The sequence below is a fragment of the Rissa tridactyla genome, chromosome 9 (assembly GCF_028500815.1).
Source record: "Rissa tridactyla isolate bRisTri1 chromosome 9, bRisTri1.patW.cur.20221130, whole genome shotgun sequence".
Taxonomy (NCBI): domain Eukaryota; kingdom Metazoa; phylum Chordata; class Aves; order Charadriiformes; family Laridae; genus Rissa; species Rissa tridactyla.
In genome coordinates this window covers 9,000,857-9,024,429 of record NC_071474.1, presented here as the reverse complement: position 1 = coordinate 9,024,429, position 23,573 = coordinate 9,000,857, and the positions used below count along the sequence as shown (strand labels likewise).

At 49.6% G+C, this 23,573-nt stretch overlaps 1 protein-coding gene across 4 annotated transcripts in view; it reads left to right on the top strand.

Moving 5' to 3' along the window:
- NTRK3 (neurotrophic receptor tyrosine kinase 3) overlaps positions 1–23,573 on the top strand; it is a 228,694-nt gene that overhangs the window by 47,465 nt on the left and 157,656 nt on the right. For 3 of the 4 annotated variants that reach the window (XM_054214889.1, XM_054214891.1, XM_054214892.1), the window contains 5 exons: positions 8,542–8,610; positions 15,999–16,156; positions 18,633–18,775; positions 19,384–19,525; positions 21,742–22,038. In XM_054214889.1, coding sequence (XP_054070864.1) covers positions 8,542–8,610; positions 15,999–16,156; positions 18,633–18,775; positions 19,384–19,525; positions 21,742–22,038 — 809 coding nt within the window. The remainder of the gene's footprint in view (positions 1–8,541; positions 8,611–15,998; positions 16,157–18,632; positions 18,776–19,383; positions 19,526–21,741; positions 22,039–23,573) is intronic. The other variant, XM_054214890.1, reaches the window with a different exon arrangement.

Here is a 23,573-nt window from a genome sequence, read left to right as displayed (position 1 = left end):
GCTGCCGGTGGTAACTGGAGATAAAAAGTGGACCCTGAAGTGCAGGAAGGCAGAGAGTGGAGCTCGGGGCTGGCCAAATATGAGCAGGGGATGGGATGTAGCCGTGGGAGTGATAGAGACCAGTCTGCAGAGAGAGGGTTGCAAGAAAAGATTGGAGCAAGAAATCATTTAGGAAAGAAGGTTGAAATGGAGCAGAAAGGGGATGGGGTGTAGAAAAGGTGATGAGGAAATGGAGAGGAGAGGGAGGGTTGACTGGGGTAGGGAAGAAGCACGTGTGTGTGTGTGAGCTCTGCCGGGGGGAGCAAGTGTAAGGGAGAAATATTGCTAGCAAATACTTGGGAACTGTGCCTCTGAATTAACCAGAACCTTCCTCTCCCCCTTCGATGTGGCTTTGGAGGCAATATTAGAGTCTTCCTAATTATTTTTCTTGGACGAGTTTTGCGATCCTGATGATATTAATTATTCTTAAAGGTCAACAGCACTCACTCGAATCCCCTTCTGTTCTATCATGTAATCAGTTAATTAATTGGAAACCATTTAGCAGTGTCTGCCGAGAGCTTAGCCTGCCTTATGCCCTGTTGTTTTGCTATTGCTGGGAGATATATATATGTATGTGTGTGTGTGTATATATATATATATGTATGTATTTTTTCGTATTTGTACCCCTTCCTCTCTTCAGAGACTCTGCGAAGCGCTCGGTACCTTCCCAGCCCATCCCAGCCTCTGGCACCCCTCCGCAAGGCAGGCAAGTTGGAGCTCAGGCCCACCTCTTTCTTTTCTCATTATTAACTCCCTCCAAGAGCAGTGTTTGAGGTTATTCAGGGCTCACTGATTTCTGGACATCCAAGTAGGTGGGATTATTTTTTTTTTTTTTTTTTTTTTTCCCCTCAATATAAATTTGATGCAAGAGCCTTCTATCAGCTTGAGAGCACAGCCCTAGTTCAGGAGGGAGCGGGAGGACCGGACTCTGTCCCAGCACATCTGTACTCAATGGTTTGAAGTTGAAGCTCTTGTGTGGACCTTGTCCAGCTCTCCCAGTGCCTCCCTGTGCCTTTGGGGTGACCTCCCAGCTGGGGTTTTACCTCCTAAACACCTGTCCTTGCTGCTTCAATGTATTCAAAGGGCAGTTGGTGAGAAACATGTGGGAGCCTGGGAAGGCATGTGTTGGGGGTCTAGTGTCACCCTGTCCTCGGAGATGCTGGGGAATACCCCTTGGACACGGCTCTCCTTCCTACGCTGTCTCCTTGAGCCGTGCCTTGCCGCAGCACGGATCTCTCCTCTCTCTCAGAGCGATCAGGTTTGCTCTGCATCCACTGGAAACCTGTGAGTAGGAGGCATTCCCCAGTCGTTCTCTGTTCCTAGCTTGAAGAAACATGCAATTTGAGGCAAACAGGCAGGATAAACCCAACCCCTCGCTGGAGTTGTCAGGTGGCAACCCTTGTTCTCAGTCAGCGCACATCTCCAGTATTATTTCTGCGTGCCGAAGCAGGAGAAAAGCCCAGCGTACAGTTACATTTTGGGCCTAATGGATCTAAAATTACTACAGTTTGTGAGACAAGAAATGGTGTGGGGGAAGAGCAGCCCTGAGGAAGTCTCAGCTGCAGGACGACAGCAGCGGGGAAGGGCTCTTGCCCATTGCATGTTGATTTTTTCCTTTCCTCGAGCAGAAGACTGGCATGTTCTGTGGATGCTGCTGGACTCTACCCTGCGGGGAAGCTGGCAGGCAAAGGGAAAGCAACTGCAGGGCTGACCCAGCTTTTAACCTTTCCTCGAGTCCACTGAGAGCCCAGATGTCATTGGAGAAGAGGGATGGAAACTGCGCACAGCAATGAAGAGACGAGTGTAGTCCACAGGGCCAGATCCCTGTATTTGATCTACCTCAAAGCATAGGGGACAATGTTACCCACATCTGGTGACGGCTTCCCATCTGTACTGTGTGCTGAACCAAAACTCTGAGCAACAATAAACTCTGAGGGGTGATTTGTCTCCAAACAAAGCTTCGTGCAGCTGGGAGATGCCTGAGAAGAGATGACTTTGGAGGGTGTGGAAGCATCATGGGGTTGGAGATGGCCTTTAAAACAACCTTTAAAGTGTTTCAGGATGGGCTGGGATGAAGGCAGCAGTAGGAAATGGCTTGCTGCGTTGGCAAAGGCAGTGGGAGGAGAGGCGTGGGGCAGATGTGCTGCTGGCGCTGGCTGTGGGAGCCCTGTGACAGAGGCGTGGTGTCTCACGCCTTCCCACTTGCTCTGCAACTCCTGTTTTGTAATGCTATTGTTTAAAGAACAATGCAGGAGACCGGCCCCTTCCACCTCCTTCAGCTCTGTTTCAGTGACAGTTGGGATTTTACGAACCAAGGTTGCGCAACTGGGAAATACAGAGGGGTTGGTGGTTCTTCGTCTGGGATCACACCTAGCGGGTGGGCACTGGAGTGGCAGGGTCTCTTCTTGTGTGTCACCAATGATGGTTTCATGCTCTCCTCTAATGCAGGATGCTGTGATTTTAGGAAATTATTGTAAATTCTGGCTCTAGCCCTAGAACAAGAAGTAATTTGGGGAAAATGAAATGATAACGTGATGGGACACACTGTGCAACAGATGCCTGACAAGCCATGAGGCCGTACTCGTGGACATGAGAAAGGAGTTAGTTTCAGTGTCCAAACTCACAAAGGACGATTGAACCTCAGAGGCTTTTTGATTCTGCTGTGTTTGGGGTCAGTAAAGACTGGGGTGTTGCGAAGGGCGTTGCTTGATGAGCAGAACTGGACAGTAGGTAATGCCAGACCATGGCTGGAGGACCTCTGTAATCTGTCCTACTCCTCTATAGCACCAATACACATGTCCTGGTGCTGAGCCTGGACAGGGAGCACAAACAGGAGAACTGCTGGCAGCTGGGAAATCTCAGGGTGATCAATTTAACACCGTGTCCCGTTCTGCTAACTCTGCTTTCCGACTTGCCTGCGCTTGACATCGCCCGGTGCTTTTGGAGGCTCTATCTCAAGCGCGTCCTGCTGGGGCTTTGTGCTGATCTATCGGAGATTTCAATTGAGTCTAATATTTGCAGAGCCTGATTTGTGGGGAGACCTGCACTGCCACAGCTTCTGGGACTTGCTGGGGTAATTTTAGCACATTCATGAAGGGAGGACAGTACATTTTTTCCCTTAATGAGCAAAGCTGCTTACTAAACAGGAAAAGGAGGGAGGGGGAAAGGGAGGGCAGGATGGGCAGTGGGGAGTGTAACACTGCTTTTAGAGGTCACTGGAGTTATCTGACAGGGACGAGCAAGCCCCAGAGTGACCTTCCAGTGTTTCTCTGGTTCAAACCCAAAGCTTGAGCAGCTTACGCGCTGCAGAAATGAAGCCTGGATGAAGCTACCCCTACAGCAGCGTGTGAGGCTGCTGACATTTTCCTCTCCTGTGGCCACCAGCACCCGGCCAAGGCTGCAGTGAGATGATGGGAAGCATCCGTTGTGCCCAGAGCACAGGAGCTATCAAGGGAATCCCACATGGTGCCACCGGCATATCCAACGCTGGGGACCGCAGCTGAGGATGTGCATCTCGCCCCTCATTTCTGTTAAGCAGTTGCTTGTGCTCCCTCAGCCCCAGCTGCTCTGCGCAGTTAATTCCCGTCCCCCCCACCCCGATCAGGATTTTCAGGGTGGCACCATGTTATTAAAACGTGTGAAAAACTTCTCCCATGCAGAAGTAAATGTGTCAGGTTGGAAAGAGGGGCGAGCGGAGAACGGAGATGCGTGGAGGGGAAGGCCAGGCGCGCAGGGTCCCTCCCCAGCAGCAGCGCTTCTGCCACTGCATTGGGCTGAACTGCGCAATATAGCTTACGGTTTAATTACAGGGGCTCCTGCTTGTTGGTGTCATTAATGAGGCATCTGGCTTAATTTAGCTGAATAAAAATGGCTTTAATAGTGGAAACACTTTTGGCTGCTGGGTAACGGAGGGAAGAGAAAACACGCTGTCTCCTCTTGCACTGAAGTCCACTTGTTCTGGGCTGCACGCATCCAGACCCCTCTCTTGTCCCACATTCACCCACCTCTTTCCACGTGCAGGAGGAGGATGGATGGAGGGAGAGAGCAAGAACTGGGACTTTGCTGTCACTCAGAGATAATGCCCCACCTTTGAGGTGTGGATGGGGTTGCTGGTGGAGAAAGGCCGCTGGGGTTATGGTGTGATGAGCCACCTGCAAAGCAGGAGGCTAGGAGCAGGGCTGCTGTGGCAGGAGGCGAGTGGACTGGTGTTGAGCCTGAGTCACGAGTCAATTGGGTGTCTGCTGCCCTGGACCTGGTCCAGGTGAGCTTCGTCCAACCCCTTTTCTCTACCCAACTCCTTTGAAACCTGCCCCAGAGGCAAAAAGGAGCCTGGCGCCTGTTTCTAAAGACTGTTTCCATGGAAAATAGCATCTTGTGAGTGATGGAGAAAATGTCCCGTGGCAAAGAAGCAGTTGGAATGTGCTCCAGGAGCTCTGATGGCAGGTCTGTCCTGAGAGAGACAGGCTCCTGTTTGCTGCTGAGAAATATGCAGGGAAGGCGTTTTTCTTCCCTCCCCCTGTGTTTCCTCGATGCGTGATGTGTCGTATTTTATTACAGGTGGAGCTGATGCACAGGCTGTTATAAAGATTGTCTGGCACGCTCCGCTACAGGACTGCTTCCACTTTCCTATAACTCTGCCAAATTTTAATTGCTCAGGCTGAAGTTTTCTGTGTTGGATGTCTGCTCCTGGCTGATTTTTTTTTTTATTATTATTTATTATTTCTTTCTAGTTTCAAATAAAAACCTGCTCAGACGTTTGAGGCGGTGGAAGGGGGGTGGGGGAAATGGGCTGTTTTGCTCAAGCTAAAAAGTAGCCGTTATGCTCCTGTTACAGAGCACCCGTACCCCCCTTTAGTAGAGGGGAAGAAACTTTGTCAAAGGCCAGATTTTGCTTGGAAGACTTAATTTTGCTCTGGGATGTTTCCTTACGTGGGCAGAATGATTCTTGATCCAGCTGGAGGGGACAAGTTTTGCAAAGGACGTTCGGGAGGGGACAGGGGAGGTGAGGAACAGCAGGTCTTGTTGGGACATTGGAGTTGGATGGGAGGATGTAAAGGCAGGGAAGATCATAGGAAATTTGGGCATGGAGAAGGAAATTGGGGCTGAGAAGTATTTGTGAGTGGCTGGAGAACGATGGGTCGTGTGATTCAGCCTGCTAAGAAGTGTCTGGGTGCGGGAAAGGCAAATGGATTGGGAAGGAGAGACCTGGCGCTGCCCGGCGACTTGGTATTCAGGTCGCTGCAAATGGTGGGGATCTGGAGGTGACAATGGACTTTCAGCCTTGGAAACGGTGTTGGGAAGGCAGAATGGGCAGCTGGAGGTGGGACAGGACTAGTCCTGGCTGGGGAGGGCCTTGATTTTCCCCAATCCTCCCCATTGATTGTCTACAAAATGCTGGGAAATTTGGCGTGCGCAGCCAAGGCTCGAGCACGGGGGGAACCTGGCGAGGGCTGACCAGGAGTTACAAAGTGCCAGAGCTTGGTTCACCCGCGGAGCTGTAATTTTATCTCCGCGTGTGCATTACTGCAGTAGCGTCTCTAATTACACAATCACATGCTATCTTCCCCAGGAAACCTGCCCCATCCGGCACGCAGGATGGATCTATTCTGAGGAGAAATCAGTGCTGTGCAGTGAGGTTTCTCCGTAGGAGCTCTCTATCTCTTGCGGCAGAAGTCAGCAGATGTACCCTTTGCACATGGAAACCCAATCCTGGCATCTCTGACCTTTGGAGTTTTTGTGACTGAAATGGTGTATTTTTAATGTGTGTTTATGTGTGCAGCCCCTTTCTGTCTCTGTGCTGAGATCAGGGACCTTCGCAAGGGCCCATTGCAAGGACATTTCCGATGTTTTAAAGTGTCCGAGGTGCCTGTTTCCAACATCAAACATGTTCCTCCCCGTGTGTGTCCCGGTTGATCTGAAATGGAGCCGTTGGTGCATGTCCCCCTGACCAGCCCTGCGGAACCTGATGGTCAGGTCGGATCAAACACCAGCTTTGCCCTTTGAGAGCGGAGTCTCCTGCCAGATGTGTGCGAGTGAAGACCCATCTCCTCTTTGCCTTATATTTGCTGTGGTTTGTTGTCGGGGGGAGGGAGGAGGTGGTAGGAGTTGATTTTCTGGGAGTGCAGGAGATGAGAAGAGGAGCACATCTGCCTGGCAAAGCTCCTTGCATTAGTGAGGATGTTTCCTTTCCCCATCTCTCTGTGTCCTAAATTGTAATAACACGATCATGCTATTTTTGATTCCCTTATTTGCGTGGAAAGCCTGTTGTTTTTTCTCTTCTCTTTCAGAATCCAATTTTCTCTTGACATTTCTGCCTAATGTAGCAAAACATGACCTTTGAGAAAGGACATTCCAGCAAGATTCACTCCCTCCTCTGCATCTCTGCCTCTCTCCCACATCTTGCTGTCTCTCATGCATCCCCCTTTACGCTTCCTTCTTTTCCCTGTTTGGGGGAGGGAATTTACTGTCTCGCTTTTCAGTAGCAGCGAGCTGCTCCTTCCCCTCCTACTTTTCATCTGTCTTTGCAAAGTTTCCAGGTGCTCAGTGCTCCGGGGTGGATAAAAAAAAAAAAAAAAAAGGAGTTTTGCAATATTCCCCCCCCCCCCCCCCCCCCGACACACACACCTCCCTCCCCGGCTTAGCTTCACCTGCTATTTTTGCTGCTTTTCTAAACTTTATCGGAGGCTGGAAGCAGTTTGTCTGCAGCCGTAGGAATGGTGGGATCTTAGTCATGTGAAATGAGGTACCTGTGGTTTGCCATGGTTTCCGCAGCGGGATAGTCTGATACGAAGCAGAGCCAGAATTTAATGATGCGGCGCTGTGCCGTTGGAGGTGTTTGGGCTTATTCTTCTGCCAGGCTCACGGAGAGCCTTTGGGATGCCGTGTGAGCTGCAGTGGCTTCCCCGCTCTTAGTTGCAGGGTTTTGGGCTTCGCAGCATCGCTTGGTGGCAGGTGGGACAGGACCAGAGTTGCTTTTCCCTCTTCGGTCCCTGGGACGTGCCCTTTCTGTGTTGGCCCAGCACATGCCTGCCCTTGCTGCAACCCGCTGTAAGGTGACAAATGAACCTCTCCTCCCGAAGCCTCGTGGATCACACCTGCACCGGCAAGAGCCATTCTGGGATTTGCTGTCTTAGTTTTAGCTCGTTTCTGCAAATCAGGCAGGGATCATGGGTTGAGCCGGGCATGGCTGGGCTGCCCGCTGTCACCTCTGTGCCACCTTGTCCCCAACCTCCTCTCTGGCCAGCTGAGGGCCTAATGAACCTCTAAGCGGTTCATGCCTCTGGCCCTTCATCGCCCTTTCCAGCGAGCAGGGTCATGGCAGGAGGGTGCCTGCAGGCTCGCGCCGAGCTGCCCTGTCTGCCCACAGCCTGCCCCGGCGGCTCGCAACGGGCAGGGAGCTGGTGGGGACGGGGCTGGATTCAGCAAAAGATGCCAGGCAGCACCTCCTTTGTTTTCTGGAGGCCAACATAGATGTGGGAGGATTTGGGTTTCGGCCAGAGCTTGTGACCACGCATCCCTCTGCTCACCCCGTGGGCTGGTCCCTCAGTTGGTGGCCCTTAGGCTGGATGGATGTCCCCAGGAAGGCTGCCCGCTACAGAAAGCATTTCACTACCATCTTCTCACACCGTTAGAAACGCAGGACTTTTCCCTTTCTGCTTACTCCGCCTCAGACATGTTTTTTCCTCTTGTTTTAGTACTTCAGGGCCAGGTTGGATGGGGCTTGGAGCAGCCTGGTCTAGTGGGAGGTGTCCTTGCCCAGGGCGGGGGGTTGGAACTGGCTGATCTTTAAGGTCCTTTCCAACTCTAACCATTCTATGATTCTACTTTGGTGGCTTTTACACTCTTTTATCCTCTCTAGCTTTCAGCTGAAGAGGTAACGTCTGCTGGGTTGCAAAGCTCTCCCAGGTAGATGAGATTTTATGTTTTTGCAAGTTTGGGCAGATGGAGAAGAGGGATGGGGAGCTGTTGGCTGCTGTAGCGATGGTACCCCTGGGTGCAAACAACACACAGCCATACAGGGACACTTTGAGCGCACAGCTACTGTGGATCATATGGTAACACCTTGGGTAATCATCGTGCTGTCATTTGGACCTAGCCGTTACTATTTTTAACATGTCGTTTGTACTTAAATTTTTTTGTTCGAGGTATGAAATTAGACTTGTTCTTTCTGCTTATGGTCGGTGAAGCTCCAGATTCATGGGCAAGAATTCGATATATCTTGCTCTGTGTGTTTTTTTACTGAACGTGGCAGCAGGATAGAAACCATTTTCCCCTTGGAAAAAAATAAGTAAAATGAGAAACTTCCATTTGGGTTTGTCCTCATTAAAATCTCTCATTATAAAATCTAAACTTGGGTACTAAACTGCTTGACAGCCTCCCCGTAGAGGAGGACGATGAGCTCTGCGGAGGCGGTAGGGCCACGTGCAGGAAGAATTATTTACCGTGACTACTTTTTTTTTTCTTTTTTTTTTTTTCTTTTCTTTTCTTCTTGTTAATTTTCAGAGACCTCTCTGGGAACCGGCTCACCACTCTGTCATGGCAACTCTTCCAGACCCTGCGACTCTTTGAACTGTAAGTCCCACCCTGGAGGTATCTCCTGGGAGAAGAGGGGAGGCTGAGTGGAGGAATGATTTCCAAATAGAGCTATTTTGAAGCCTGTGAATAATTACCTAAAACTCCAGTGGGCAGCACCATCCTTGGGAGGGTTTCCTGGGCACGGGAGCACCAGAGCAGAACTGCCTCTCTTTTAACTTCGCAGCAGCTGGCTAATTAATGTCGGGATGATGAACAAGTCATGCTTGGGGTAGTAAACGGTTGACTAAGTCTGGGAACACATTAGAAATACTTACTAGGCCAGATTTTGAGTGAATCTGCTCAAATACCTGATCCTCATCTGTTGCAGGGTAGGGCTAACTGTATTTCTTTAGCTCATGGACGTGCTTTATAAGACACCCCCGCTTTTTAGGCAAATGACTCCCTTGGTCTCCAGCAATCGAGGCACCTCCCAGCTCTGGTGTGGGAGATGAGATAGTGTCTCTCCTGGGGCACTGGTGGCCTTCAGCCTGCTGAATTATTGATAGAGCATTCAGCGCTGTGCTTGAAGAATAAGTGGACACGAAATCAATGGAGTGTTGCCCCGATGACCTGTTTTGTTGAATTTTAGAAATAGTGGTTTGGTGGGTATAAAAAAATATATATATGTAGGATTTGTCCCAGAGGATCCTGGGAAGCTCCATTCATCCTCACTGATGATCAATAGAGCTGTAAGCTGGAAGTGACTTATGAAAGAATAAAGACAGTCTTTCAAGTGGGAGTAAGTGTGTTATCACCGGTGTTACTGCAGTGTATTTTATTTCTGTCAAATTGTTAAATGAAAAATACTAATAGTGATATTAGAAAATAGAGAAACGCCCTTCTGATGGGGAATCTGGCTTGCAGAGTTAAAATGCTGAATTTGGAATTTGTCTCCTCGCTGATTACAGCTCTAAATATTTTTCAAGCCTGGCTCAGGTTTCAAGTTTAATAGCATGAGTCATTTGTATTCTTAGACCTTTACTTATTGTCATTGCACCGTCTGGCAAAACTCAGATTGATGGTTGTTACCCAAGAGAGACCCAAGAGTCGAGGAGAAAATGGGGCTGCAGTGCTGAGCTAGAGGCACTGGCAGGGCCTGGGGTAACGGCGAGCCTGCAGATTAATGGGGATAATTCCAATGGGGATCGTTTTTATAGAGCTTTGTTTCATTTGGTCATATTTTGGTTCTTCAGGCAGGTCCCAGGGTCTGCCAGTCCAAAGGCTCAAAAGACCAATACCGGGCACAAAGGGAATGGAGGTGCTGCTGTTTGGGCAGCAAAGTGTACTTATCCCCACCCGATGAAGAACACATCTGTGTTGTCGGGCTATGGTGATCCTGACAGGGAAGCTGGTGGGCTTGGGGTGGCTTTGGTCAGTGTCAGCAGAGTCACTTGGGGCCAGCGCTCTGCAGCCTGGTGAATGGGAAGGATCGGAATTACTTGGCTGCAGTTGGAGCTGTGCTTAGAGTGGTTTTCTAGGAGATGATAAGCCCTGACTGGTGAAAGAAATAATGCAGATAGAAATGTGGGAGATCATGAGGCTGGTTGGTGGGAAAAGGTGATGGGGTGGGAATGTAGCATTGATGTGATGTGTGGTGTCCATGGTGTCCTGCGGGGAGGCTTGGCACCACGTGCCACATGGAGCCTTGGACAGACCTCTCCTGCCACTGCCCTGTGAAAGGAGTTTTGGCAAACCACCCCCTGGCACCAGCTCCAGTGATCAATTTAGACCCACAAGTGTGAATGCCCACAGGGTCTGGCTTGCTGTTGGCTGGGCTGGAGCAAGAGGCTGGTTCAAGTTTGTTTTTTTTTTTTCTGAGGAGTTGCTTTGTCACTGGTGCTTCCTGACAAATTTCTCCTCATCACTAAGGACCCTCCATCCATGTGGGCACAGGTAGGATGGTCAGTACCAAGATAACATGGCGATGCTGTTCCCCAAAATGTGAGGGATATTTTAGGGAGAGGGATATTTTAGGTGATACCCACTGGGATGCTGGTGTTAACGTGGCAGGGGGATGTGCCTGAAGTATCCTTCTGGGGCCATGAAACTGTCCTGCTGAGCTTTGGATTTGTTTGAGAGAAGACAGCGTGCAAGTGTAGCCTGAGCTCTGAATAAATCATTCATATAAAGATGCTGGGAATTAAGGTAAAGACATATGTTATCTACTGTGGGGTGATCATGACCGTGAGTGCTAGAAGGATGGCACCCGTTGATGAGGAAAAGCAAATCTCAAGGCGGGGAGAAATTAGTAATGGATGTGCAGAAGTGGGAAATATTGTATTTTTTTTTTAGAAATGCAGAGGATGGGTGCGTAGAAGACAGTTTTTTGGCACACTGAGTTCCAAGGAGGCTTCCAGAATCTGGGAGGGAGACAGAATACATGGCCCACATAAAGTGAGCGTGAAGCACTGGTGAAAGCTAGAAAGGGAGTTGCAGACTGACATCAGCCAAGGACTTGAAGCTGAGCCAAAATTCTCTGGAAAGGAAGAAGGCGGTGAGCAGCAGAGACCGATGCAGAGGCAGCAAGCCTGAGGAAGGCAGGCTGAGCAGCAGCACTTGTGCACGGCTGTGCGGAGGCCAGAAGACCCCAGGGACACATAGACGCTGGCAAGAGTCTGCTCTTCTTGAGAGAGACAGGTCTATGGGGAGGGTTGATGGGACAAGTGGGTGCAGGTCTGCAGTGGTTCACCAGAGGCATCCTATTGAGTCCCAGTGCCCCAGTGCTAGCAGGCAATCGTGGATCTGGAGGGAGGATAGTCATCGAAGACAAAACTGTGACGTGCAGCGAGGCAGCTCAGAGCAGCGGAGCATGTGGGAAGGGAAGCGATGAGAGCTGTTGGGAGGAGAGGAACTACAACTGATGTGACATGGAGATTGCCAGGCAACATGAGACCTGACAAAGCCACTCACAGGGAACATGGAGGAGGAAAGAGCAGAAGACTAATGGGAAGATCATGCCACGCTATGAAAGCAGGCAGGTGGATGGGAACTTGGCGCTTGAAACGGCTGCCTGGCTGCATTCAAGGTATCTCAAGCTCAGGAAGGTGATATTGCTTTAAAGCAGAGTTTCTTGTCAAACAGGGTTGAGCTTTTCCCCTGCTGACTCACAGAAGAAAGGATGGCAAAAATGAGGCACACTTCCAAAGAATATTATCTCTTTTTCCCCCTGGCCAGAAGCGAGGCTTGGAATGGTTTCCAGTAACTCCAGCCCTAATTCCCACAGCGCAGGCTGACCTTGACCGACAGGGCTTGAGCTAATGTGTGCACAGCTCTCCTAAGTCTGAAGCGGAGCGCGCACAGGGAATCATCTGACACATGCAACAGCTCATAAACATTGGACTTAGAGCCTTTCTTATCCAGAAGTCACAGCTGGTTTCCTCTGTCATGTCCTTGGCTTCCTTTGTCATGTCCTCAGAGAGCTTAGGGCTGACATTTCAAGAAATTCCTTCCCGGAAAAGACCTAAGACTCTGGATCCAATTACATCTTTGGTTGTATAAAACCTTGTAGTCCTGAACATCTTGCCGCTCTGCCCGGCCCATCAGCATTTCTAAGACCAGCAGTCCCTGCTGGCTTACCCTGCAGTAGATTTCTGCAAAGCTACAGCAAGAGGCTTTGGCGGGGATGGGGCACAGCAGCATCTCAGTTAATGTTATGAGTCCAACTTAACATCGTCTGTGGCTCTAGCTTAAAAACTTATTGCCGCCAACAGTCGCACTAATAGAGTTGTAGCTAGACGGTGGGTACTTGCCTGCTCTCTGCATTAGCTAATCCAGCCATCAGACGCCACGCGTCGCTCCCTGTCTGAGTTCTTCCCTTTCTATCCCATCCTTTTCTGGCAGGGGTTTGGAAATTACAGCTCTGGCTGGACCGCCAAGAGAAGCCCTGGTTCTGGGAAATAAATAGAAATGAAAAACAAAAATAGGTTTTGTTCTCTCTCTGCTGGGCGCTCTTTGGTTCTCAGGCTTAGGTCTGAGTCCCGAGGTAGGAGAGTGCTTTAATTGCAAGTGTACAAAGCCTCGGCAGCAGTTTTATGTGAATCAAAACAGACAGGAGAAGTGAGGCAAGGATCTCCGCTGCCCTCTGAGAGGCTTTAGCTGCAGACAGCTTTGTTTTAGCTGATGAGTGGGGAGGCATGGGACAGGGCACGTGTCTCATCTAGCTGCCTAGCCTGAAAAAAACCTGCTCTGTGGGTATGCGAAGTCTTGGCTGCCCAGTACATCCTGGGATGCTGATGGCATCCCTCTCCTGCCCTGGTCCATCCTTGTGTAGGCTGGCCAGGCAGTTTGGGGAGGTGATGGGTATGGCTTTCTGTGGGGAGCAAAGCTGCGCTCAGCCAGGCACTTGCAGCATCGCTGTATCTGGAGAGTTGAGTTAGTGCCTGGATGGCTCTGGGCTTTCAGCTCTGTCATCGTCCCCTCAAATGAGAGCGCAGGGAATGATTATCCCAGTTTTCCCTCTGTCCCAAACATGAGTGCCCACTGTGTGAGGGGATGTGCCCGGAGTATGCCCTGCTGCAAGCTGGTGCTTTGCCCGGGGCCTTGTGGATGGCTCTGGATCATGGGTGGGTTTGGTGCTTTTTTCAGGCAGAGGGAGCCCAGCTCGCTTGTGGCTGTGATACTTGCTGTTTCTCACGGGTGTTTTCAGTTTTAATGAGGCCTTCAGAAGGTGTGGGAGTGTGCACAGCTCCTGAGCGCCTGTAACCAAGCGATGCTTTGGCAACATTTCCAGGCTAAGGTTATGTGCAAAAAAATGCCCTTTGGGATTACTTGTCCTCTCTGGGAGTAAGCTGTGCTGGATACATCTTGTGAGGAGGAGCCCCTTGCCTTAATTTTCGCTGTGGTTTCACCCATTAAACACAGGACAGCAATGAAGACCTCTTGGCTGTCATCACCATGCCTTTCAGCACCAGTTTTTGTCCTTCCTGCTGTGACGGGAGATGTCCCGCAGTGCATGGCGATGCCTTCTGGCCTGACAGTAGGTTTTGGCCAAAGGGCACCTTGTGGTCTCTGAGATGCTTCTCCTACTTGAAGAAAACGGAAGCAGAGGGTCGTAGGTAGTGGGGACGTTACAGAAGTCATGGGAGGAAGGGTTGGAAGGAGCTGCAGCTCCTAATGATCCCTGCAAGCCATGAGGCTGGGGCACTGATAGGGTCTGAGGAGAGTTGGAGGTTCAGGTTTTTGGGGAGGTGCAAGACAGTATGAGCGTGGAAATCTGTGCTTTTCTCTGGAGAACTGGCTGGCATGGCAGGACAGGCACCAAGTGAGGAGGGAGGGCACTTCCCGAGTGTCAGGAGTGCTTTTGCAGTGCGTATTCTGGAAAATGGGTGCACGCATCCGTGCCCCTTCTACCTGCGGTGTCATGCCAGCTGCCGGTGGCACTCGGCACATCCAGATGGTGATGGGAGTTAATTCGTGCAAAAGCCCCCGTGGGGGTCTCGATTAGAGCAAGTTACGTCACTGATGTTGGGGCAGGACGTGGGTAAGTTCTGCCCTGAAGCCCGCTGCTCCTGTATTATTCATGGGCCTTCATGAATTAGCAATGGGCCGGGAAGGCGGCTGTCTATTACTTACAGAGCTGCCCTTAAGTGCTAGGACAGCAGCTCTCCCCGGCAGCCTCATTTTGTGAGGATATTTGCAACGGAGCAGAATTTCTCCCCCGTTGCCTCTGAGCTGCCGCAGCTCTCTGCTAGGTCCCAGGGTACAACTCCAGTTACCTTATCTGCCGTTAGCTGAGCCCATGGCTCTTACCCACGTGCCATCCCGTGTCCTGCTGGTAGCAGTGACCTTGGGAGAATCCCGAGGAGAAGGTGGATTTGTGGCTGTGCTGAATAGGATGTGAAGCCTGTGCGAGGCACTGGCAGAACCTGTCGTAGCGTGCAGGGGATGCCTCCTCATTTGAATCCCACCAAATCCCTGTGCTAATCTGCTCTGGTCTGTTATCTTTGGTGTTTTGGCCTTTGAGTTGCTTGTCTGAGCCTTGTACCTGTCTTGCAAAGGTTTAGGTGCTTTTCACGGGAAAGGAATGAACTAATGAAAAGCCACAGAGTGAAGTTTAACTCAGTGTTTGTTCTACAAAAAGGTCAGATGGCATCTTCTTCTTTAGGAAGATTCAAAGTGGCATCATTAGTGGTTCTGGTTTAACACCCCTGGGTGCTACCAGGAGATCGCTGCTTCTCCTCCTCCTTTCGCAGCACTGTATTGACGGAACAGCAGCTGCACGTTTGGAAAGTGCTTCCAAATCCTCAAATCCTGTTACATGGTGGAATTAATTTTGTAAAAGCAAGCATGAATTTTGCAGTAACACATGGAACAGACCAGAAAAACACCTCCCCCCTGTATGATGGGGAATCCAGATATAGCGTGAAGCAAGTTTGACCTTTGGAAATGCCCTTCTGCTTTGGGGTGACTGAGCTCACTTTTTGCAGTACTGGCTCTTCTGCCCCTTTATTTCTTTTACTTCACAGTTATGTGGGGAGAAGTTTTGTTTGTTCAGGCCATGTCTCCTGTTTTGCTCAAGTTATCATTGCAGCCAATGTTGATAACTCAGTTTGTCCTGGCTGAGCACTGGGCTCCCCTCCCTGCTGGGACCTGCCCTCCTCACATCTCCACAGAGAGCGGCAGGGCTTTAAAAATGTAAATGAAATGGTTAATAGGTTGGAAAATCAATTCTAACAAACATTCCTGGTATATAAACTATGTGTAAGTGTGTCTTAAATGGAGTATGTTAAAGGCAGTGCCTCTTTCCATTTCTCCTGGCTAGGTCAGCAAGGTCTCGGTGCAGTGCTGTTTGATTTGATTAAAATGCACGATAGCCTGCACATTAGCTCATGTCCTGGGTCACCAGGAGGCTGTGTTCGTACAAGGTACTAAGAAGAAGAGCTGCCAGCTTCACTGAACACTTGTGGGGGCTGGAGGTGTGCTTTGCCCAGCAGGGTCTTGGACCTCCACTGAAGTGGGATTTGAAGACATGCATCAATACTTTAGGGCAGTGGGGAGCTGCGGGCTCCTTTGCTGAGGGATGAGTGTTTTGGGTGTCTGGATGGCTGTGGGAACGAGCTGCAGATGTGCAGATCTTGCAGTGAAAGACGTTGTGCGTATCTATCCGCATGTTGCCCTGGGAGATGTAAAACCTTGTGTACGTGCGTGAAGGAGACTGTGTGCATGCACGGATGTGTAACCTTGGTCTCTCTGGGGGTGGAAGAGACACGTGAACGATATGTGCCAGAAGACACAGGCAAATAACATGGAGAAGATTCTCCCTTAGCTCTAAAGGGCCCCTTGCACTCATATGGTGACTGTCCTCCTCGAGGAGCCCAGAGCCAGGCAATGGCCCTGGTTGTCCTTCCCCACCCCACCGTCCTTTCTCACGCTCTCTCTGCCCGCAGGAGACTAGAGAGGAACCTTTTTAACTGCAGCTGTGACATCCGCTGGATCCAGCTCTGGCAGGAGAAGGGTGAGGCGAACCTGCAGTACCAGGAGCTCTACTGCATGAACATGGACGCAGCCATCATCCCTTTGCAGGAGATGAACATCACCCAGTGTGGTAAGGACTCCAGGGGCTGGGCATGAGGGAGGCCAGGAGGGTCCTGGGAGGGACCCCTGCCCTATCCGGCACCTCTGGTTCAACCGTTTGCTTGTAGAACTTGGTGCTGCTGAATCCCATCCCATGGTCAAGAGCAAGACGATTGAAGCTGATTGGGGGTAGTTTGTAGATTGAAAATAGAGTATCTGGGTAAATGTGGGGCTGCTGTTTCTGTACGTGTGAAGGTGTCGGGTGGTTTGGGGCATTTCCTTCACTGTAATGCTGTTGCTTGACAAAGGGTCTGTGATGAGTCTATGTGAGCTCTTGAAAAGGGACATGTTTCACGTTGCTCTTCCTCTGGCTACCAAATCCTAGAAACAGTATATTGTTACAAGTCACTACCACCGTATCTTTCATAATTACTCTTAGGAAATACACGTCTCTATTCATTTTCTTTTGTTTTATTTTTTTCAGTTGAAAGCCCATATCTGTAGGGAAGAGCCAGAAGTGACTCTATATCTCTCTCTGTTTCCTGCTGAAGTTTAAAAGAGTCCAATGGCCCCAGGAGCAACATGATGCGTGTTCAACAGTTATCCTTTTTTCCTTCACTTTGTTCACGCATCAGCTGCCTGTTCGGTGTCAATTTTTGCTCTGCTATTGCCGTTACTGGAAAGCATCCCTTGCAGAGTAAGGGGAAGGATGCGTACCTCCAACAGAACAATTAACTGTCTATACACAAGCAGCTGTCAAACTCACGGGCTGAAAAAAGGAGGAAACCCAGAGGTTTTCTTTTTCTGATGATCGTCCTCTGTTCTAGGAATTTGGGTTTGTTTCTTGTAGAGGTAGTGTACAAATGACATGCACATTTGGATTTGCATGATTTTTTTATTTTATTTTTTTTTTCCCAAGTTCATGACGTTCCTTTATTAAGCTCTGGAAATCGGCCAAAGTGTGTCTGCATGTGGATGAACTAAAAAGATTTGAGAGACCTGTGTAATTTTCTTCCCCAATTGGATGAATAATCTGCAAGGATTAGAGGGGGGGGCGGAAATCCTTAGGGATCAGGGACGGGAGGAGAAGGTGACTCCATCAGTGGCGGTATTAGACTTGATGGGTGCTAATTTGGGAACACAAATGTGCTGGTGTGCAGGGTGAGCACCTCCCTCTGACCTTGCAGTCTCCTAGAAGGGAAAGGATCTGCCACACTGATCTGCTTTCTTCCAGAGGACAGCCTGTCTGTTCAAGCATTAAAGACCACAGAATCACAGAATGGTTCGGGTTGGAAGGGACCATAAAGATCATCTAGTTCCAACCCCCCTGCCTTGAGCAGGGACACCTCCCACTAGACCAGGCTGCTCAAAGCCCCATCCAGCCTGGCCTTGAACAACTCCAGGTATAGGGTAGGCATCCTGGATGTCTCAAGGGATGTTGTAACAACACCCCATTTGTCTTTGTCCTTTAGTGCTGAGGGCTAGTGTGGCCACATTTGACAGTAGCTCAACCTGGTGAAACCATACATGTGTTTCTCGTCTCCCTCTCTGGTGATTCCTGATGCCCCAGCAGGGCCACCTATGCAACTTTCCCAGGCCTTAACTGCTGCCTCCATTCTTCTGGCATCCCCCCAAAACAGTGCAATGTTTCTTCCCTCCTGGTGACACTCCCTGATGGTAATGAAAGGATGTGTATCCCCGTCCTTGGCTTTGGGTCAGCGTGATGGATGCTGCTGCCCTACAGTGGGAGGTGACCACGGGTCATTTCCCCCCTGCCCTGCCTACCCAATTTGCCTCTATGATGAGCCAAGAAAGCCTTCCTCTTGCAAGGAGGCTGTTTGCCCATCTTCTTGCAACCAGCACTTTCTTGTTTCATGTTGCAAGGATATTTGGCGCCCGTGGCAGCAAATAAAGAAGTGGTGTAAATCAGGGCCACCATAAATCAGTGAGTCTCTCTGCCACCACTGAGGAAGAGCAAGGGCACCTTTTATTAGGAGAGCTGCAGTTAATATGAGGACATATCCTTGGTCATCGTCTCTTGATTGTTATAAATTAGAGGGACGCTCTCCTTGCCGGGAGTGCTGGGCGATCTGTGCCTTGTCCCTGGATGTAGGAACGCTTTGGATCCTCTCCCGGCACACGCAGCTTTCCCATCTCAGATGACTGCCCTTGAGAGCAGCTTCTGTGGCAGTAGAAGAGATGGGGAAGGGTTTTTTTTGAAGGCAAGGGCAGCCAGAACAGGACACCAACTTCTGGATTTGAATGTGATGGTAGGGTCTGTTCAGCTGGCAGATCTCCAGTGTCCATACTTTCCCCCATATCCATGCTCCATCCTTCCCTCAGCAGGGCAACGCCATGCTGTTGCCTCCTGCTACTTATCTCAGGGTGCTGGAGGTGTGTTTTTGGGAAATAGCTTGGCAGGATCTGGGTCCACATGTGTGCACCCTGTAGCCAGCTGTAGCAAACGCTGTTCTGTGCCTGAGCGCCTTGGTGTCTGGCTCTCCTAGACCTCCCCGAGATCAGCGTGAGCCATGTGAACCTGACGGTGCGGGAAGGAGAGAACGCTGTCATCACCTGCAACGGCTCAGGCTCGCCACTGCCTGATGTTGACTGGACGGTGGCAGATCTCCACTCCATCAACACACACCAGGTAGGAGCTGCGGGACCTCAGCGCTGCCCATGCATGACGTGGCAAGGGCAAAGTAGCTTCCATGGGTTCCCCTGGGCTGCGCGTGCAGGGCAGAGTGTTGGGTAAGATGGTGGAGACTGCTGTGAGAAATGTGAAAGGGCTACATCCAAAGGAAAAAAGGAAGCCACGCTGTAACCACATGAGAACCTTGGAACTACCTGAAAGCAGCAAAACCTTCCCTCTGTATGGCTGGAAAGTAAAGATGAGATAGCTTCATATTTCAGTGCTCTCTAATTGAATTAACTCATGTCTCTAATGAAACGACCTGTTTATAGAGGTGTCTGCAATAGCTGTAGCTGCATTAGGCAGCTAAGCGACCTTTTCTAGAGGCAAGCCATGTTTATCAGTGCTGCAATGCTATGGCTCTCCCCCTCCTAGTAGTTTGTCTTATAGGATGCGGTGTACTTAATCAGATGAGGAACACCTCACCCAGATCCTAGTTGTCCTTGGATTTTGGGGACCTTCTTACATCTTATAAGGAAATTGGGATCCTCATCTTCTGTGGGCAGGAGTGGGGAGGAGAGAAGCCACCAGACGCTGATTTCTGTCTGTCTTTCTGCGCTTTTTAGACCAACCTCAACTGGACCAATGTTCACGCCATCAATTTGACCTTGGTGAATGTCACCAGTGAGGACAACGGGTTCCTGCTTACCTGCATTGCCGAGAACGTGGTGGGGATGAGCAATGCCAGTGTGCTGCTCACCGTCTACTGTAAGTAGCAGTGGAGAGACCTTGGCCGTATAGAGTCTGGAGGGCTGCCCTGGGAACCGTGTGAAGGCATGGCCACTTGCTACCTGTGACATACTGGTTTTGTGGATGAGAATTAGGAGCTGAGCACAGTGAGGAGGAGGTGAATCCTTGCACAGCTCTCTTAAGTGTCAGTATTTTTGCTTTTCTGCTGCTTCCTTTAATACAGAAATGGGCACGCGAGCAGGGGAGGAGCAGCACTGCCACCCTGGTGGTGGACACCTCTCCACCCATCTCTTGGAAGACCCAGCAGAATAAGGAAAAGCCGTAGAGGGGCTAAAACTCTGTTTACAAACACGGAGTTGCTCGCCCCGATGCTATGTGAGAGGTTAAATGTCATGCTTGCTAAAGCCAGCGTAAATCTTGCCTCTGAATTCAGGGATGCTAGTGCTTCCTCCCAGGTCTGTTCCTACAAAGTTAAACTGCAAATGCCATGTAAACATGCACATGTCAAATTTCAACTGTTCACTTTTAGCTGCGAGTAGCTAAACTTTCTTTGTGCTTCCTAATATAATTTAACACAAACCTGACCTTAAGAGGAAGTTTACACAGCTTTGTGCTCTCAAGCAGCTGAGATTTACTATATGTTGCTGCGTCTGTAATATTTGCCTTTACTCTGTAGTTTGAAAATCCGTCCCCCACCCGCGACCCTGCCAGGCAGAGCACAGACTTGTGCGGGATTCTGTCTAGTCTCGATGAACCCACGTGTGTCGCATGTCCAGTGCTGTGCAGGAGTCACTGTAAAGACAAGGGGTCACAAGGGATTGGAAAGAGGAGAGCAGCCGCTGTACTACTTTCATCTTCCTCCCAATAAGTACTATTGATGAATGGAAGAATGGAGGTAACTAAAGTACAGATCAGCTCAGAGGTGGTTGGTCAGCAGGCGGGCGTTTTTTTGCACTGCGTTTTTAGCATCTTTTCCTCCACACCTTAAACAGCACCACGCCAATGCCTGTTTTCACCCGTGTAATCCTCTAAGCTGCTGACAGTTCCTGCTACCCCTGCTCTTGTTGCCCAGACCCATCGCCGAGGCTGTAATTTCACACCGAAGAGATCTGGGTTTGTGCATGTAGGTGGCTGCCTGTTTTGAATCCTTCCTTGCCAGGAAGATGTGAAGAAGCCACATGCAGATCTAGGCTTGCAAGTGAAACAAGGTGGCTGGGGCACGGCTGTGTGGTTCAGGGTAGCTGGGTGCTGGTGGGAGAATTTTGCTCAGCTCTGAGCAGCTCTGTACCTTCCTTCTCTTCTACCACCTTCACTGCCTGAAAAACTCACTGTCTTTTTTTCCAAAAGCTTGGTCAAAAGTTGGTTTGTTCCTTGTGGATGCCCCATGGATTGTCTTTGCAGCTGGATGGTACCAGGAAAAAGGGAGTTTTAGGGAAGACCTACATCTTTTTGTGTCCTTTGCATTTGCACAAAACTCTGTTCTTCTAGTTCAGACCTTGCCAGCCTCGAGGTTTGGGACCTTACACGTAGGCGTTGTAAATGGAGTTTCAGAAGCGATGGCAGAGCAACATTTGAATTCTTGGGGCGTCCCGAGGGGGAAGGCAATGCATATGCAATAAATTTCAGGTGGAGCCTCTGCTTTTCCTTTTCCCTCTCCCACTCTACTCCCTTTAATTAAAACACCCCTGGCGGGTGTTCGGCGGGTAAGAACTCCTTTGGGACATCCAGGCAGTCAAAACCCCCAAGGACAGCCAGTCGCTGAGGGATGTTTGCTTCCTCAGCTATGCAATCCAAAATTGCTCAGTGCGACTGGACATCCCCCAAGGGATGCCTTGCACACGTGTAATGTAACAGTGCTATGTCTCGGTGTCCTCCTTAACGGGGACAGGCGGCGTCCCTGTGACCCCTTGAGGGAAGGAGAGCAGCAGTATGTGTGTAGACAGGGCAACTTCAAGCTTAATTGTTTCTGGGCTGGTGAAAGGACCATCCCTGTTGTTAGTTTGTACCCCTTGTTCACAAGGCCAAGAGAACTGTCTATGGTTCAGATCCACCTTCTGGGGAGCGTGGAATCATTCTTGTTACTTAGCGCTGCTTCTTTGCAGACATCCATGGTAAGAGTAGAAGGAACAAGGGATTTTGGAGGTTGTGTTTTCAATAATCCTAATTTCCATGGTGCACAGAGACATGATGTGGGTGGAGGTGTGCTGTGAGCCTGCCATGTTTCTCTCTGCTAGATCCCCCTCGCATCCTAACCCTGGAGGAGCCGGTGCTACACCTGGAGCACTGCATTGCGTTTGCAGTGCATGGGAACCCAGCTCCCACCCTTCACTGGCTGCACAACGGCCAGGTTCTCCAGGAGACAGAGATCATCCACATGGAGTTTTACCAACAAGGGGAAGTGTCTGAGGGTTGCCTGCTCTTCAACAAACCCACTCACTACAACAATGGCAACTACACAATTGTGGCCACCAACCAGCTGGGCTCAGCCAACCAAACCATCAAAGGACATTTCCTTGAAAAACCTTTTCCAGGTAGGATATTCAGTTTATCTCATTAGGGTTGCTGGCAATCCAAAGGTCTTACTCGGGTCCCACTAGTCATCCTTGCACCTAGGCAAGGCCTTGACAAACCAAGTTGGCTTTTGTCTGAGCAGCAGGTTGGAAGAGGTGACTTCCGGAGGTGTCTTCTGACCAGAATGATTATCCTACTCAAGTGTGCTTTGGTGTCACAACCACTCTCTAATGCAGAGAGAGAGTAACTGGTTTAGATATTTTTGTTGTGTAATATATTCTGCAGTGCTTTTTGTTGGTGGGTTGGTTTGTTTTCCTGTTGGTTTTTTTTTTTTTGTGTGTGTGTTTTTTTTTTTTTTAATATCTTTAGGGATTTCAGTGGGAATAGGATGCAAGTTTGGTCAATTATTTTGGAACTCCCGTGGGGTGCCCCAAAGAAGCCAGTTTTTTGAAAGTATTCTTCAATGTGATTGCTAGGTATAAACTAAAGAAAGGAAAGCCCTTTAAGGGGCTGCAGCTCTTCCTTTTTTTTTTTCTTTTTTCTTCTAGATTGCATTTGTGAAATGATTATAGCTGTATGCAACAATGTCAGGATTGTTTTCTTTCTAAATATGACATGTGCAATTCCGGGATGACAGGTCTACAAAAGATGCGATGGCTCAATTAGTCACTTCGCATCAGTTTCCTGGGATTTCTTAACTGATTGTTTGGAATTCCCCGTTGTACTCCCTAGTGATTCAGGGCTTAACTGCAAAAACAAAAAAAAAAAGCATTTGAGGACATGAAGATGCAGCTCTGGGGAGTGCAATAGAGACTTTTGTGGTGTCTTGTCTGCTCTGTAGGAGCATGGAGGGTCTTGGTCTGCTCTCCGCATTGTGATACCACGCTGGCCATCATAGAGTTAAGATCTGTGCGTGCTGCTGCCTTCAGGAATGATGCCATGAGAAAGTGTCGGCTCTAAATTGGCCCCTGCAGCCCAAGAAAATCCAGCAAAATAGGGCGTTTGCTAAATATAGAAAAATACCATGGCACTCTCATTTATTATTTATATCACACCATATATGTACACAGAGTTTTCCTGCAGGTCAAATATCGTAAATGCAACCCCAGATCTCTGCCTTGAAGATCTGACAATTGAACAAATGAGCTGATATGGATGGGAGTGGAAAATTTATATTCAGGCTTCGAGGATGATGCCCTGTTTGGCTATCTGACCTATTTATGGTTCTTGCTGTCTGGGCAGAAGAGCAGCTTATCAAATGTAGGTGGGTGCAGAGAGGCACAGGTTTGCAGTCTCAGCTCTGTCGGGTCCCACCTTTGTGACTCAATTTCCCCATCTGTGAAATGGGGGCAGCTCTTAAGTAGGTGCTGGACCTCCAGAAAAGGGGGCAGATCTGCTGTTGCGGAGAGCTGATTTTGGAAACGGATCTGAGCTGTGCTGCAGGAAGGCACCTTGATGTTTGAAGAGCTTCTTGTGTCAAAGACTCCGTGAGAATCCATTTGTGAAAAATATGTATAAAATATTGCCCCTGTGAGTGCATCTTCACCCACACCTT